At 43.4% G+C, this 15,450-nt stretch overlaps 1 protein-coding gene across 5 annotated transcripts in view; it reads left to right on the forward strand.

The window, feature by feature from the left end:
* Positions 1–905: 905 nt before the first annotated feature.
* celf4 (CUGBP, Elav-like family member 4) overlaps positions 906–15,450 on the forward strand; it is a 58,028-nt gene continuing 43,483 nt past the window's right edge. For all 5 annotated transcript variants that reach the window (XM_037253051.1, XM_037253055.1, XM_037253053.1 and 2 more), the window contains exon 1: positions 906–1,658. In XM_037253051.1, the coding sequence (XP_037108946.1) occupies positions 1,379–1,658 (280 nt within the window). In that variant the 5' untranslated portion in view covers positions 906–1,378. The remainder of the gene's footprint in view (positions 1,659–15,450) is intronic.

Consider the following 15,450-nt stretch of genomic DNA (forward strand, 5'->3'; position numbering starts at 1 on the left):
TCATTAACACAACTTACAGGTGATAATAATACAATAATCATATGAGGTATATTTAGGTTCATAGGTTTGACACGGTGATTAAATCCTCACTCTTTTTTTATTTGTTGCTCGAAAAGCATTAGTACCAATACAAAGAAAGAATTTTACAACTCAATGAGTAGCTATTGGTCATTTAATGGAGTGTTTTACCGTTTTAGCACCACAATGATTGCCTTAAAAACATGAAAAACAAATCTCATAATTGAAAATGAATATGCCAGACATTATATTCCGACCCACCCTTATGTGTCCCCTCCTAACGCCACTCGGCGGTGCTCACAGACTTTCCCTTTCTGGGAGCTCACGCATTCAGTGCACACCGCTTGAGGAAAAACACATTAAACGTACCCATCGACCCGTCCACGTTCATCTTTTATGAACAATGGCACACAAAGAGTGAAGTAATAGCGATGATGAACATAAAACGCCTTCTCTGGAGTGTAACGGGTGCGTTTCAGCACCAGGGAGCTGTCCGGTATCCCGACGCAGGCAACTAAAAAGGCTCTGAAATGAGATTTAAAAAGCACCATCCACATTGTCTATTTAATTGAAAGTAGCATTATTAATGCAACGTCAGTGAGCACGACGTATTCTGGTGATTGTGTAGTTTTTCACTTACTGAGCAGGAGCACAAAGGACCGTTTTCCTCTATATTTCTCTATTTATAGACCCTCTCCCCTCAGTGGAATGTACCATTCGATCCTCTCATAAGAAAAAAGGGGGCGCGGAGAAGCTGCGTTTGACTCGAGCCAACTTTATAGCGAGTTTTGCTTACTGAAACCTCCCCACCACCGCGGCAGAAGTTGAGTCGGCCATGCTCGTTTAAACCGAGAAGACACCCATAGCGGTTCGAATGCAAAAAATAAAAAGGTGCCAAGAAGCTGGGACGAGGGAACGTGGGTGTAAATAGGCAGTGAACACGCTTAGTCTCTCTCTCGCTCTCCCTCTGTCTTTCAGCCTCCCCTTCCTCTCTCTCTCTCGCTCGCTCTTTCGCTCCCTCACTCACTCTCTCTCACTCACTCTCTGTTTCCTCTCTTTTATTATATCAATGAACGACTTTCTGAGTAGGACTTAAACACAAGGAATCAAAAGACTCCATCGGGACCAAAACGGCATCACGCGTTTCTGCTATGCGACTTGGCCGCGCGCTACATGTGTTTTCACATCCATGTAAATATTGGCTTTGATAGGACGAGAGCCCAATCAGCTCTGGTGCGGCTTGCTTTCGGACGCGAATTTTGACCAAGACTTGCGCCTTGCCTTTTCATTCGCCACCGCTCATATTGCCATCTGCTGCTGTTGCAAGCCACCCTCAACTCGCTGGCCGGTCCGAACGACGATGGCAACTTTAACCAACGGGCAGGTGGACGCCACGGTGCACGGGGTCGGTGTCGGGGTGGTCTCCGCCAGCAACGGGCTAGTGAACGGATTAAGCCACAACCACAGCCCGGCGGGCTGCCCGGCCACCATCCCCATGAAAGACCACGATGCCATCAAACTCTTCATCGGTCAGATCCCCCGCAACCTGGACGAGAAAGACCTGCGGCCCCTCTTCGAGGAGTTTGGCAAGATCTACGAGCTGACGGTGCTCAAGGACCGCTTCACGGGCATGCACAAAGGTGGGTGCGTGACGCTCCTCTGGACGGTCCACAGTAGACCCGTTTGTTCGGCATCGGAGGGCGTCAGGAGCGCCACTCTGAAAGCGTGACATGTAAAAAAAAAAAAAATGACACGAGCTGGACTTGTCAGGACAACATGCATGCGTGCCTTTTTTTTTTTTTTTTTTTTTTTGTATGCACGCGGTTGTAAATGTGCTTTCATTCACTCCACTAAATCCAGTCCATTAAACTCACGTTTTCATGTTGCAATAGCTGGAGGTTGTGTTTGATTGCCTGCAGCATTGTGTATAGTTTGCGTGCGTGCGTGTTTGTGTGCGTGCGCGCGCGCGTCTCCCGTTCGCTCGCGTGTGCAACTAAAGTAGTATGTCCATAATTTAATTATAAATTTAAATTAACACTTTTTGGAAAATCACTTTCTAACTTTTTTTTTTTATTGCACAGATCCACTTACAGTGGCTATTAATTAGGCTGGTTTAACTTAATGGCTCATTAAGTGATGTCAAATGTCTCCAAGTGGTTAGACGTGTCCTTTAAGGTGTAATATTAATGACTAGTCTTTGTTTAGGTGCAACAGGAATGATGGCACTTCCCACTTGTATTTTATTTTCTTCTCTCAAGGGAAGGCAAATCACCATTTAATGAGAGGTCAGTAATTGATCCACTGTACCTGCAGGACATCTCCCAGGGGAGCAAAGTACATTAGGAAAAAAAAATATCACTTTCTCTAAGCTGCTTTCAAACTGTCCTGTAAACATTTGTGTTTCATGCCGAATAACTTAAAAGGTAATTGTAAATATATACAAATTATTTCTGAGGGTATGTAGGCATGAGAGGACAAAAGAGACCAAGGGGGTATTTTATTAATAGCACAGCTGTAGTAGACCCCCTGTTGGACAGTTAATCAGCACTGGCTCCCGAACTATAGGCATGGCTCACCAGCTGATTCTAAGAACTGTCTCCTCACTGCGATATACGGCCCTGCTTCCCGCTTTCATTAGCGGGTCCCCGCTGTGCTCATATTTTAACTAGCTGGAGGCACGAGCTACACTGCCTGACTCACTCACATTCCCGACACACACCTTAAACACCTTCCAGCCACTTTCTATATAAGAAGTGTTCAAAATTAGCCAAAGCGCAAATGTCACAAATACGTGATCATGTTTAGATGTGCTCCAAAGCCTCTTTTTTTTTTTTTCTTCCATTTCTTAGTCACATCTGACATTTATTTTTAACCAAATCACTGCTGTGAAATCCGTTTGTGTTTGTAGATTGCATGCAATTGCAGTTTTTCATTTGGCTTTATATTTCAGTATTTTCATACAGTCTTAACAAAAGTTTATGGAACAGCTGTTAAAACACTCAACTATTTTCACGCTTTTTATAGCGTCGTCCTCACTCGCTCACATCATCTTGCCCCCTCAAAGTCACGCTGGTCCAGAGTGTACATGTTCGATTCGTTATGAGGCAGGAACTGTACTTGCGTGTCGAGTGTTTCCACTATGCTCCACCTCTTTTCTTTTTTTTCCAAAAAAAAGAAAAACCAGTGCTTAGTAACATGTCATGCCTCACATTGGGATACAGTTGGCCCCATTTAGATTAACAAGGTGGCACTTTTACAAAGAAATAAGCTCGGTTTCAGTTCACTGATCCACAGCTTTTTGCCACCGCAGGTAATAAATGTTGCTTATCCTGTTCTACAGTATCAACAAGCCTAAAGAAGCAGCCTTCCCTATGGAAATGCTGCCTCTGAAGAAAGAGACCCCTATTATAGCCATTGTCAGCCGCGCCTGTGATACTATTGCCATAACCCTCCCCATAATGACTCCATGTATCACTAGTAATCTAGTCTTTAGGATTCTGTCCCCTTGGAACAGAGGGGCTGGGAAGGAGGGGGGGGCAGGGGTCTGCAGAGTCTGAGAGTGGGCACTGGGACAGCGGTGCAGGCCTACATTCTCTCAATGATTTTATTTCTCTCCCCTCTGCGACCGAGCCATGCTAATAGAGGCCATTTATAATGGTCACCGGCTGCTGCTGCCGCTGCTGCAGCTACCGAGCACAGCGGGCTGAGACACACAGTTAGCAAAGAGAGGCGGCAGCTTTCAAGCCTCTTGCATTCAATGTGTGGATGTACGTAACTGCAGACACCATTAATGAGGATTGTATGTAAAAATATGCAGCTGATTAGAGGTGATGACGTGAGGCAAGCGTCGCACGACTTGAATGAAGTCTCACCATGGATGAACGACTGTTGCTGTTTCATGGGCTCACTCAGTGGGGGTTGCAAAGTCTGATTCGAGCGTAATGCTCACTTTTGAGCCGGTGAGTGATGTCAACAAAATGTTACAGTTAGAACCGAAAACAATTTCATTTTATTCACACAGAGCTACTAAAAGACAATGCCGGTATTTTGTAACGCCGAGTGGGCGCATGGTGTAATTGACAGTCGTCTTTTCCAAACTGCAGTTGATACAGCTCATAAAGCTTCTCATTGCATCTCTCTCGGATTGCCTATTTTTTAAAATATATTTTGATCTTCTTTTGCATGAAAATGCCAGAAAAGAAGATAAACAACAGATTATGGGGCGTCTCATATTTGGTAAGACCAGGAAGTCATGATGCCAAAAACATGAAAGACTCATGCTGTGTTTTATTGCAGGCAATTAGATGTTACAGGCTACCATTAGAGAAGTGCCATCTGCAGAAAGGAGGATAAAAGCAAATTTGCCTTCGAACAAAAACTGTGTGTGTGTGCGCGCGCGTGTGTGTGTGTTCTGCAGGTCTACGTTAATGCAGCATGCGTTCCGGACGAAAAATTTCACTCCAGTTGCATCATCCTCTCTGTGGGATCTTTCTCTATCTCCTCTTGCAGTTGCTTTGGGAGCATTGTGTGTGTGCGTGTGGACTCCTCCCAGCATACTACACTCGGCTTCTCTTACAATGCACGCTCAGACTCCACTTTGTGTCCTGTTTCTAGATGCATCACTATCGATTTGGGCTGTTTTTGTAGGGAGGACGGCAACATGTGTCACAGAGGACGTGGCTACTTACCAAAGTACACGTAACCGGCAGCGCCACCCTGCTCTCACCAGGCACACCGCGGAACAGCTCAAAATTGTCAGAATAAACATTTAAAAAAGGGGCGGAGCAATTAGGAAATACAACAATACTAAATTATAAAGAGAAGTGGCTCAGTTGTTCGTTGTGGTCAATTGTGAGACGGCCGAGCAGAGATTTGCTTGTGTCACGTGAGCAGTTGAAGAGAAAGACAAAAAATGGCGCTCCTGCACGTATTAGCATGCTAACAGCATGAGTGGAGCCATGACGCCTGTCACAGAGACGAGGTCCTTTCCTTTATTTTTGACCTTACTGCTCTTCTCTTTAAAAGCAATGACCTTTGCACACTGTGCACACTGAGAGGGAGGAACGACTAAGCTCAGAAAAGGAAAGTTGGTGGCCGCATGCAAAACTATCTTAACACTCAGGAGAGCACTGGCGTCCCAGTTTGATTAAAATATGATCATGTGCATAGCCAAGTTGTTGCACTCCGGAGCAGTTTTAACCACTTGAGGTGTGGTTGGTCACTCGGCCCCAGTGCAAGTAGACAGTCATGGAATCAAAATGCACACTGAGAATCACTGTTTCATGCTAAGCTACATTTGCTAGTATTCAGCCTTTGTTGGTGAGCCAGAATGAAGACTGACTAGCATAGCACATATTGATGATGTTGGTGAACGCAATTTGAAAATTATATTATCCAGGGAAGCCATTTAATTCACTCACGGAAAACATTTAATGTTACTAGTTCAAAGATCACACGGCGTCCGTGTGTACTTGTGCATTAGCGTCTACTTAATGTTGCTACTTGGCAAGCTCTGACCCGTGGAGACGCGCAGATGTAGATAGATAGACCCCTTTTTTTTTTCTTTTTTTTTACTGATTTGTTAGTTTTATGCAGCCTACTCTGCAAATTGTTTTTATTCTGCTCACCTAAACTGCTCAACCAATAGCCCAGAGCGTTTTTAGAATGAAATCAGTGTTTCATCAACATTTGGCCTTTAGTATTCCATATGCTTCCCACTCTTGCTTTCCTATTGTTGCTTTGGTTGAATGTTTTAGTAGATGGAATAAAAAGTTGTTTTTCTGTTTTTTTTTTCCCCTCCCACAGCATTTTTAATAAATGCTCCTTCGGCATAGTTTCTATTTCCCAGGTTTTTGCATCACATCTTTGCATTGTGTTGAGTTGTCACAATTTGACACTTTGGGTGTACGTATGTTTTGTTTTGTTTTCTTCTTCTTTTGTAATCTGCTTGCACACCGTCTGTCTGCAGTACCGATTGTTGAAGAGGTGTGTGCAATACTTGGGAAAGTCTTACAAGTTGTTTTGGAGCCGTACCTTTGTTCTGTGTGATTGCATTTATTTATGTCTAAATTGGAAAAAGCAAATGGAGACATGACAGTTTAAACAAGCACTGTATTCAAAGTGCTGCTCTTTCGATGACATAAATTGCTAAATAGGATTCTCCAAAACTCCTTCAGAGCAACTAGAACATAATTCTTGACTTTGCATTCCTGTCATCTGGCTTGTTATCTCACTTTCCCGATGGACAACTTTCTTCACAGCATTTTGTGCAGCCTTGAAAACTGAAAACAGTTTTTTTTTTTTTTAATCATGCATATTACGGAACGTGTCACTGTTGTGTGTTTGTTTATTGCATTACAGATTTTCCCGGAACATTTCTCATCTGTCATCTGTCTTTTTCTATATGCTTCGAGTGTATGTGTGATTATACAGCAGACAATAGAACTGTGCAGGCTTCCAGTTTAAAGAGGAACGCTCAGTTGTAACTGTCTATGTTTAATAGTAATATGAATATTTAACGTGCAAGCGCAGATGGAGCCCTCACTATGCACATGAATTTGGCTCTTGCTGCAGCCCTGCACTGCAGAAGCTTTGCATGAGGAACTAGCAGCATGACACAGCAGTAATATGAAAAATAGACCTTCATTTTGTCACCGCTAACAGTGTCACTGGCACATTAATTCACGTCCAGCGAGCAATAATTCTACTTTCTACCCTCCGTGTCATGCACAGTGTTTGTTTGGAACTTTATCCAAGGCATTTTGACTCTTAAAATTCATTTGCACAGATTTTATGGCCAAATATTTCAGATAGTTTTTTTCCAGCTTTCATACAGAGGTAAGCAAGTGGAAAGACTGATCATTTCCAGAAAAGCTGAGTTGATGTTTATTGTCCACAAAATGGCTATTTGTGACTTAGTGACATTTCTAGCCCTGTCGGCTGAATGAGAACAGAACAGAACAGAATGCATGTTGGTGATCAGACCACACTTATTCTTTGCTGTCTGTGGATTAACAATTAGCATCTTCGATCCTCAATGGGTTTGTAACGCAAAAGCCGATTTGCGGCGTTCACTGATTTGCTCTTTTTCTTTTTTTACCATGTCTCTTCATACTTATTTCATGTCTCCAATTAAAAATGCACCACGTTGACTTGTAAGAAGGAAGGTGGGGATGAGGGTTAGGACTTTCAAAAGATCCCACTCAATTATTCAAAACCAAAGGCAATTCGGAAAATGAGTATTGTAAGGCAGGCAGAAGTTTTCAAAGGCTTCTGGTTTCGAATGACATAAAAGAGCTTCTGATGTTTGACCCTAAATTAAAACAAAAGTAAACATACAATGTAAAACTCAACCTGCTGCGAAAATGTGTTGGCTTCTGAACAAAATAATGTTCTTTTTTTATGGGCTGCCCTATTCACTGCAAGTGAGAACACGTTGCGTATTTGGACTCCCAGAGTCAGCAACCTTCGTTTAAAATATGACTTCTTTTTTAGCAGATGCGAGAAGAACATCTGACGTTAGCAACTCACAACAGCTTTAGAATTTGACTGTAAATTTCTTCACAAGAAATCCGTGATCTTTGGAGTCTAGCTATGCCATAAAAAATTAAGAGAAGAGCTTTGAATGCTGATTTTAAACGTTCGCTTTCGGAATCATATTATTCTCCTCCAAAATTAGGCATTTTGCAGATCAGATATTATCATCCCAACTATATCGGCATCCCGATTAGAACATCAAGGCCTCGTTCTATTATGCTGGTTGGAGAGCAGATAGAGCAAAACACATCGTTGCAGAGGGAGATGGTGCAAGAGGGCGTAAAACGACGGAGGGAGACGTTGAAACTGGGTGATGTAAGAGAATACGTCAAATAGGTGAGGGAGATCCACGGGAGAGAGTTAGCGAGAGGAGGGGTGCGCTCAAAGGACACGATATCAAAAGGCAGACAGTCGAATAGAAAGTCGGAAAATGAGATTGGACAATGTGAGTGCAAGGCGGGATGGGAGTGGGAAGGGGTGAGGAGGAGGAGGAGGAGGAGGAGGCAGAAAAGATTGAGGGAGTCCCAGAGACAGATGTGGCCCTCGCTGGCCCCAGCTGATTGATGGCTTCTGGCCTACTTCCATGCCAGGCTCTGACCTCTCTGCCCTCTGCTGTAATTTATAGGCTGAGTTTTGCCAGATTTAAGTGCTACACTCGCCGGCCATCATGGGCCAAGAAAGGAGAATGACCTTCTTTGGAAGAGAGCTGAATTAGACCCCCACTGCTCTCGGACACCCCGGGAGCAAAGTGTGCCCTCCATATTAGCAGGATCTTACGTAACTTATTAAGCGACACACTTTTAGGTCATGAATTTTTGTTTTAGGATTTAACAGCAAGAATAGATTAATAAGTGGATTAGTGTTTTAGGGAATGTTTTTTGAGGAGGAGTTAACCGCAGTTGATTTTTTAAATCTTTGATGCTGGTCCAACAAAGTCATCGATGTCATCTCCAGTTAAATCCAGTGACTTAATGTTTTTTTTTCTCTTTGCACATGTTTACATGGCCTTCATAAACCCCAATACTGCCAATATTCGGGTTTTAAAAGGGTTATTGACTGAAGCGCTTGAGTTCTTCTCAGATGTTTTCAGTCCGAGATTGGGTCCCAGCTGAACGAGAGCAATATGAAATTTTACTGTATGAAAATAAACAAGGTCTTGCATCTCTGCATTCTCTCGCTGGTGGGCTCGCTTGGTTAGCTGCTTGGTGGGCTCAGCTGGGTTCGTGTTTGGCCATTTAAAGCGCTTCAGCAATGCACGACTCAGTCGGGGAAAGATCTGGAAGCAAAGCCATTGGCAAATTATTGGACATTTGCAATTTAATGGTTTTTGAGATCTCTGCCTTTTTTCTGCACCGGTTCGCAACGAGACAGTCTATTAGTTTGGTTCTTTAATCACAGAACTGGAGATGGGAATCCTGGTCATACACTTCCAGTCCTTCACTTGGTGTTGAATGATTTCATGGAGGGTATAGAGAGAAATGGGAAGAGGGGGGGGGGGGAGTATATGTGTGTGTGTGTGCGCGTGTGTGTTTGCATCCACATCATTCTGTGAACATTCATTATTTGATAAATATGGCTTCCCCCCGGCGCACAATTTGTGTGCGTGTGTGAGGGAGAGAGCTCGGGAAAGAGAGATTCCTTTACATCTTATTCATCAATAATATGGAGACACACACACACTCTCTCTCGCTCTCATCGAGCACAGCAAGAAAAACGATAAAGATATGGCTTCCAGCGTCATGTTTCAAAATATTACTACCGCAACTGCTCAAATTGAAAACGAGATCGTTTACATCGTCGACTAACGGATCAAATGCACCACAAGATAAAGAGCATGATGAAGCAAGTTGTACAGTATAATTAAGTGATGTCCTACTTTTTTTTTTGCAGCTCAATAAGAATATATTCAATATTTTGGGCAGTTTTTACTTTTGTTACAACTCATAAAGGTTCGCCATTGAAAGGATCTTGTGCAATCATCGGTAGCTCTACCATGACCGACCCGATCCGGAAATAGAAGCTACCTAATTGGCTGTGTAATCTCAATAAACGAACTTGTTAATGCTGTGTTGGTAAATGATGACGTGATTTAAGACACGGCTGGCTGAGATGCTTTGTTGGTTTTATTCGTTGCCACATGGTAGAGGACGGACGACGGCTAAGCGTGTTTACTGGAGGTATGGAAATGCTCGAATGCCTTTCATGTGTCCTTCCACTATGGCGAGCGACTACTGTTCCATGTTAGCGTTGCAAACATCCTAATTGTGTTAAATGGGGAAAAGAGGGGAGGGGGAAGATTAAAATCCATTAAAGTGTTCTGTGAGAGGATGCTATTCCCGGGATGGTGCTTTTGTTCACTTTGGCAAGGCCGAGTTTCTCCTTCAAACACGGCAAACGTTGTCATTGTGTCTACCTAAAACGTTGTCGCCGGCTCTTGCTCTTTTATTCACTGTCACACTCGCTTTGCTCCTCTTTGCATTTTCTTTTTGTGATTGCCTCTCTCCATCCTTCTTACTGTCTTTGTGTGTCACTCCCATTTTCTCTCTGTCTATCGCTCGCCTGCATTCCCTTTGTAGCCTTGTTTCTTTCCATCGCTCTCTCTCTCCTTCTCCCTCTGTCTGTCTCAGCGTCAGATAAGCTCACTGGGGGAGACTTTAGAGGACTCTCCATCTGTGTATAAATAGCTCTGGATGAATTATTGAGGGACCTGGGGTTGCTAATAATCCCGCAGGACCCATCTGACAATGACACAGAAGATGGAGGGAAAACAATTACGCAGGATTTCTCCTTCAGAAGAGAGAGCATGGGGGAGGGGAGGGGAGGGGAGGAGGGAAGCCGGTGGCCTCTGGGAGCCTCCTCGCGGGGCCCAACATCTTGGCTAATAAACCCAATTAAATCTCCGGAATCAATCGGGCCCCTGTGGGCATCGTCTCTCTTCCTCCCCCGGACGGCGTGTACCAACAGGAAGTGTAATGATTCATGTTCCCCCCGCTCTTGGTTCAGATCGTCCTCTCATCTCAATCTCGCGCGCCGGCAAGGAGGACGAGACAGGACGGGACAGGACGGCATGTCCGGCGAGGCGGGATAATAGGACGAGGGGGGGAAAGGGAAGGAGAAGACGGGCCGGCCGAGCGGCACAGAAGAATATTAATGGGAGTGTTTATCCTGTAAGTGTTTTACCCAGGGGACAAGACATGCGAGCGCTCCCGTGCCCCAGACTTTGTGTTCTCCCTGACACGTCTGATTCCTCCGCCGACAGATTTTTGAGTAATGGGCCCGACCCACCGCATGTGTTCCTGACATATACCGTTCATCCATCTGTTCATCTGCCTCTAATTGGGTCAGAGACGGGCGTTTACATTTGACTGCTCTATTATGAAGGAAGCTAGAAAGGAAAACTTTTATGGCTCGAGTTTGTATCGCTGAGGAGACCCGAGTCTGGGATGTGATGAAAAGTGGCAAGAATTTATGGGGATGAAATTTTGCTTCAAACGGATTTTGTGTCATAACTATTATATGTTGTTATTGACCTAGTATCTTTTTTTTTTTGCAGATTCAGGCCATAGGGGGGAAGCAAAAAATATGACACTATAGAAGGTGTCAAAGTCCAGGTGGCAGCTGAGTCATCTCTTTAGTGAAGCGGTTTCTTGAATGAGACAATTGGGGCCATTCAAAAAAAAAGTTTGCACGGCACAATGACAAAAGCAGCTTCATGCAGACTCATACAGCAAACATCTTTTTGTGACTTACAACCACATTTGTCACATCATCCCGCATCAAGCATTTGCTCCTTGCGATACAAACGATAGTTGTGCGCCAGTGAGAGATTCAAAAGTAATGGAACGGTTTGACGAAATGCAGTCATTTTACTCAAGTGAGTTTAACTAAAACTACAATGCTCGAATTGCCGTAAGTGTCCATTTTCTTTTGTATGCGCCCCATTGTTGGACACACAAACAGCTATTGGAGATCGAAATCATTCGTGAGTCAACATTCGAGCAATGCCATTCATTGTGCTCCGTTTCTATTTTGGTCTTTTTCAATCCCAGCAGGCCTATTGGAGAAATCATCTCCAACTAGAAAGATGATTTATTTCGGAGAAGGCAATGACCAATGTGATCAGTGAAATGGTCCTGTGGAAAACAGCTTGAATGAGTTTGGCAAGAAAATTATGAAATCCCATCGCTCTAAAGCGTGTGCGTATGGGTGTGGGTCTCTGTGTGTGTGTGTGTGTGTGTGTGTGTGTGTGTGTTTGTGTGCGTACTCTTTGTCTTGAAGAGCGCAGCTTTGTGCCGACTGTTGAACAACATGAGGATTCAAACCACACATACACTCAAGTCCATTTTGTTTGTTTTCCTTTTTTCGACCCTCACTGGACGAACACGAGAAGAGAAAGGGGGAGAATATGTAGGTTCGGTGTGCATGTGCATGTGTGTGTGTGTGTGTGTGTGTGTGTGTGTGTGTGTGTGTGTGTGTGTGTGTGTGTGTGTGTGTGTGTTTGACACTGTCCTAATGATGCATTTTCTAGTCCATTGATTCCGAGGCTCTGCTCTCCAGTAAATCCTTCACATGCAACACATTAAAGCTCGCCCTTTTTCCTCCTTCGCCAATCGATTAGCACAGCTTAGAGACAGCCTCGCTGGGAAGCAGGGCGAGCGATGCCACTTGTTATCTTCAGGGACACACACACACACACACCGTTTCGAGGGTCTTCTTCTGTCACTTTGCGTTTGGTTGGGTTATTTACGTAACTTCCTGTCTATAGTTTTTGATAGAGCAACCCGGATTTTATGGTAAATTCTCAAGAATGAGTGAGCCCATAATTTATTTTTGAAAATACACACCAATGTTGTATCATCTGGATTCTGTGCCCAAAAGCTGACAGGCATTGAAAGTGAACATGTCATCGCAAAATCTAATGAGAAATTATTTTGGTCTTTAACAATTAGGCTAGATTGAAGCCATTGACCGAATCACATCTTATTGTAATGCTCCTATATTGTTATCGTGATGGTAATTGCTAGTGTGCTGGTGCCCATATCTGATACTGGGATCGGTTTTCACACTGTCTCGTGATTGCCTGGCAACCAGTCTAGGCTGTAGTGTTCCCACTAAGTCAGCTGGGATATTTTCCGATATTGTATACTGAGACCCTGAATGACCAGAATTTGGCTGGATTGTGAATATTTGGTTCGAAGCAACCTGTTGCAGAATTCAATGCATGGAATGGGACAGCAGATCCATGGACAAATTTTGTATTAATTTGCTGCTAAATACCTTTCAGCTAATTAAATAGCCATTTCACGGTGATTTTTACAAGGAGAGTCCCAACCTTTGATGGTAGAATTAATCTGCATGATGATTGATTTTCTACTGATTTGGATTGTTTGAGCTCAGAATTATTATTATTATTATTATTTGGAGAGATGCAAGCACTCTGCATTGGAGTTTTCACTTGCACAATAAGTTTGTCTTTTTCCCTGGGTGACTTTCATGGAGCAATGTCCGAGCAATTTGCATATTGCCACCTGTGACCGCTGTTACACTTTACTATAAATGAATTCACCTCATCGTTCATTATACTGCCCCTTAGTTCTGCCTGCCCCAGCTGAAATCATATAGCTAGGACCAGCGTTCATTAGTCACGGCAACAGCTCCTGGATATCAAGCCAAGTTTTACACAATAAAAAAAGGATGTAGTGCGCTCTGAGCTGTAATTGAAGTTTTCTTTATTTGGGCTCCCTATTCACACATATCGTAGTGCACTGCTCATCCCCAAGTTCATATCGTGGTCTTTAAAGTTATTGAATCAGCCTTTACAGCTGGCAATTTAAGATTTTCAGGTGATACGGGCAGAAAGTAGGAAGGTTTTTGTCCCCTGGAATAGCCTCCATCCTTTATATCTATTCACCATTGTGAGTAATGATCGGAGGGGTCAGCATAGGTGAAGGGGATATGAGGAACTGCTGCTCACTTTATTGAATTACTATCCCTCACTGGAGCACTTGTTTTGTTTTTTAGCCTGATATCAGATCCCAGCAACTCAAATATGGATATGCACTTTTAATTAAAATTGGAACCTTAGTTGTGTTTGCGTTACAGTTGTTTGTTTTGTGTGTGACCTACTTATACGGATTCAATGAAATTACTTACTGTGTAGTTTCTAATTCAATAATTCAATATCTCTTTGGCATGCAGTTTCCCCGTATTACGAACATGTTTATCACCTCTTTAAAGAAAATTTTTATTGACAGCCTAAAATTGGTCAACATCAAACAAAGTTTTTTAAGGCAGTGCTCCACGGCCGTGCAACGAGGAAGTTCAGCTGCGCAGCGGATAAAAAGTTTCACGCTATTGACTCTTTTGAGGCTTTTACCAAGATGTTCTAAAATATTTAAATGATCACTGGGAGTTTCTCCCCATCTGTAGCTGGGAATAAAAGGATAGAGTGTGAGGAGGGAACTTTTTATGTCAGCTTCTTTACAATCCTTGAATTAATGGGCGCAAGATAATTAGAGAATTCTCAGCAATAACTTGTCCCTTAGCTTCCACTCTTGGGTGGCGCAGAGGCGGATCCTGCCAACGAAAAGTAATTCACGTGTCCAGTAATAGTGTGAAGCACTAATTCAGGGAGCCATGCACTGGGATTCATATGGCTTATAAGGCAATTGTCATTCCAGGGCTGAAATCTGCACTGTAAAACTGATTTTATCAGTGTTCCATCATTTGCATGGACATACATTGAAAGAAAAGTATGGAGCAAACTTTCATATCACCTCATTTCATCTCAACGCTGTCATCAAAGTGTGACATATTCTCTCTGCTGGAAGGTGTTACTTTTCAGTGCGATAGTCTCTCCGGTGATATAAGGTGGAAAAGGCCTATAATAGAAGCCGCTTTCTTTCAGTCCAATATGATTTTGTAGAGTCTATTCCTTATCCAGTACATGTCCCTCCTTTGACAACTAAGTGCCTACGGATGGCGTAAGACATTCCGAGCTACTAAAATCGAGCCTGATGATTTCCGATAAGTGGTTGAATAGCTCGGAAAAATAACTACATTCTCGGTGACTCGTGGAAAAAAAAAAATATATATATATATATATAAAGTAGAAATGACTACAGCCGATTCTGAATTTATTAGCAACGCAAATCCTTTGAAAATGCAACTCTGACCTCGTCGTAGTCTTCCATAATTTGCTAGCTCCCGCCACTGAAATTCAGCCCAGGACCCCGACTTCTCCGATCATCACATCCAACATTCCCTTGCTCCTCTCTTTCATCCTATCTTTTCCCATCCCCCTTATTCTCACCCCCTCAGTGGGTATGTGTCCCTTTGGGGTGTCTGCGCCAGTTGAGATAAGCAGCAAGTGTAGGACACAGGGGGATGGTGTTCACAGAAGCTCCATGATCTTATCTCCACTTTCCCTTCTCTCGCTCTCCCATACTGAGTTCGCCTTCTCTGTCCCGCTCTTTTTTTCACCCTTTTTCGTTTTGCTTCCTTGTCCTTCTTTCCCCTTATCCCATCTTTACTCTCTGCTTTCTGCATACACACACACGCACACATTAGACATCCTCTCAGATCCCCTCTGCACTGCAGTTGATTTGAATTTGAAGTGAAGGGAAACCAAATTGGCAACATTGACATCAGAAACAAACAGCTTATCGCTCTCTCCTGGGCCTATATTGGGGTCTTAGTTAGATACTGAAGCTCCTGCCAGCATCGGACTTGATGGTGACAATGATGATAAATTGAATGTGTGTTGACTGTCACGCATTGTATACGTGAGACTCGATGAGCAGCTTTGCATTTGAGCGCGTCAATGTGCATGGCAACACAGTGAAAGGTGGAAAGCTTTTCAGTTCATAGTATTTCTACATTCATATTTGTTTTTGC

This window comes from Syngnathus acus, chromosome 5, assembly GCF_901709675.1.
Source record: "Syngnathus acus chromosome 5, fSynAcu1.2, whole genome shotgun sequence".
Classification (NCBI taxonomy): Eukaryota; Metazoa; Chordata; class Actinopteri; order Syngnathiformes; family Syngnathidae; genus Syngnathus; species Syngnathus acus.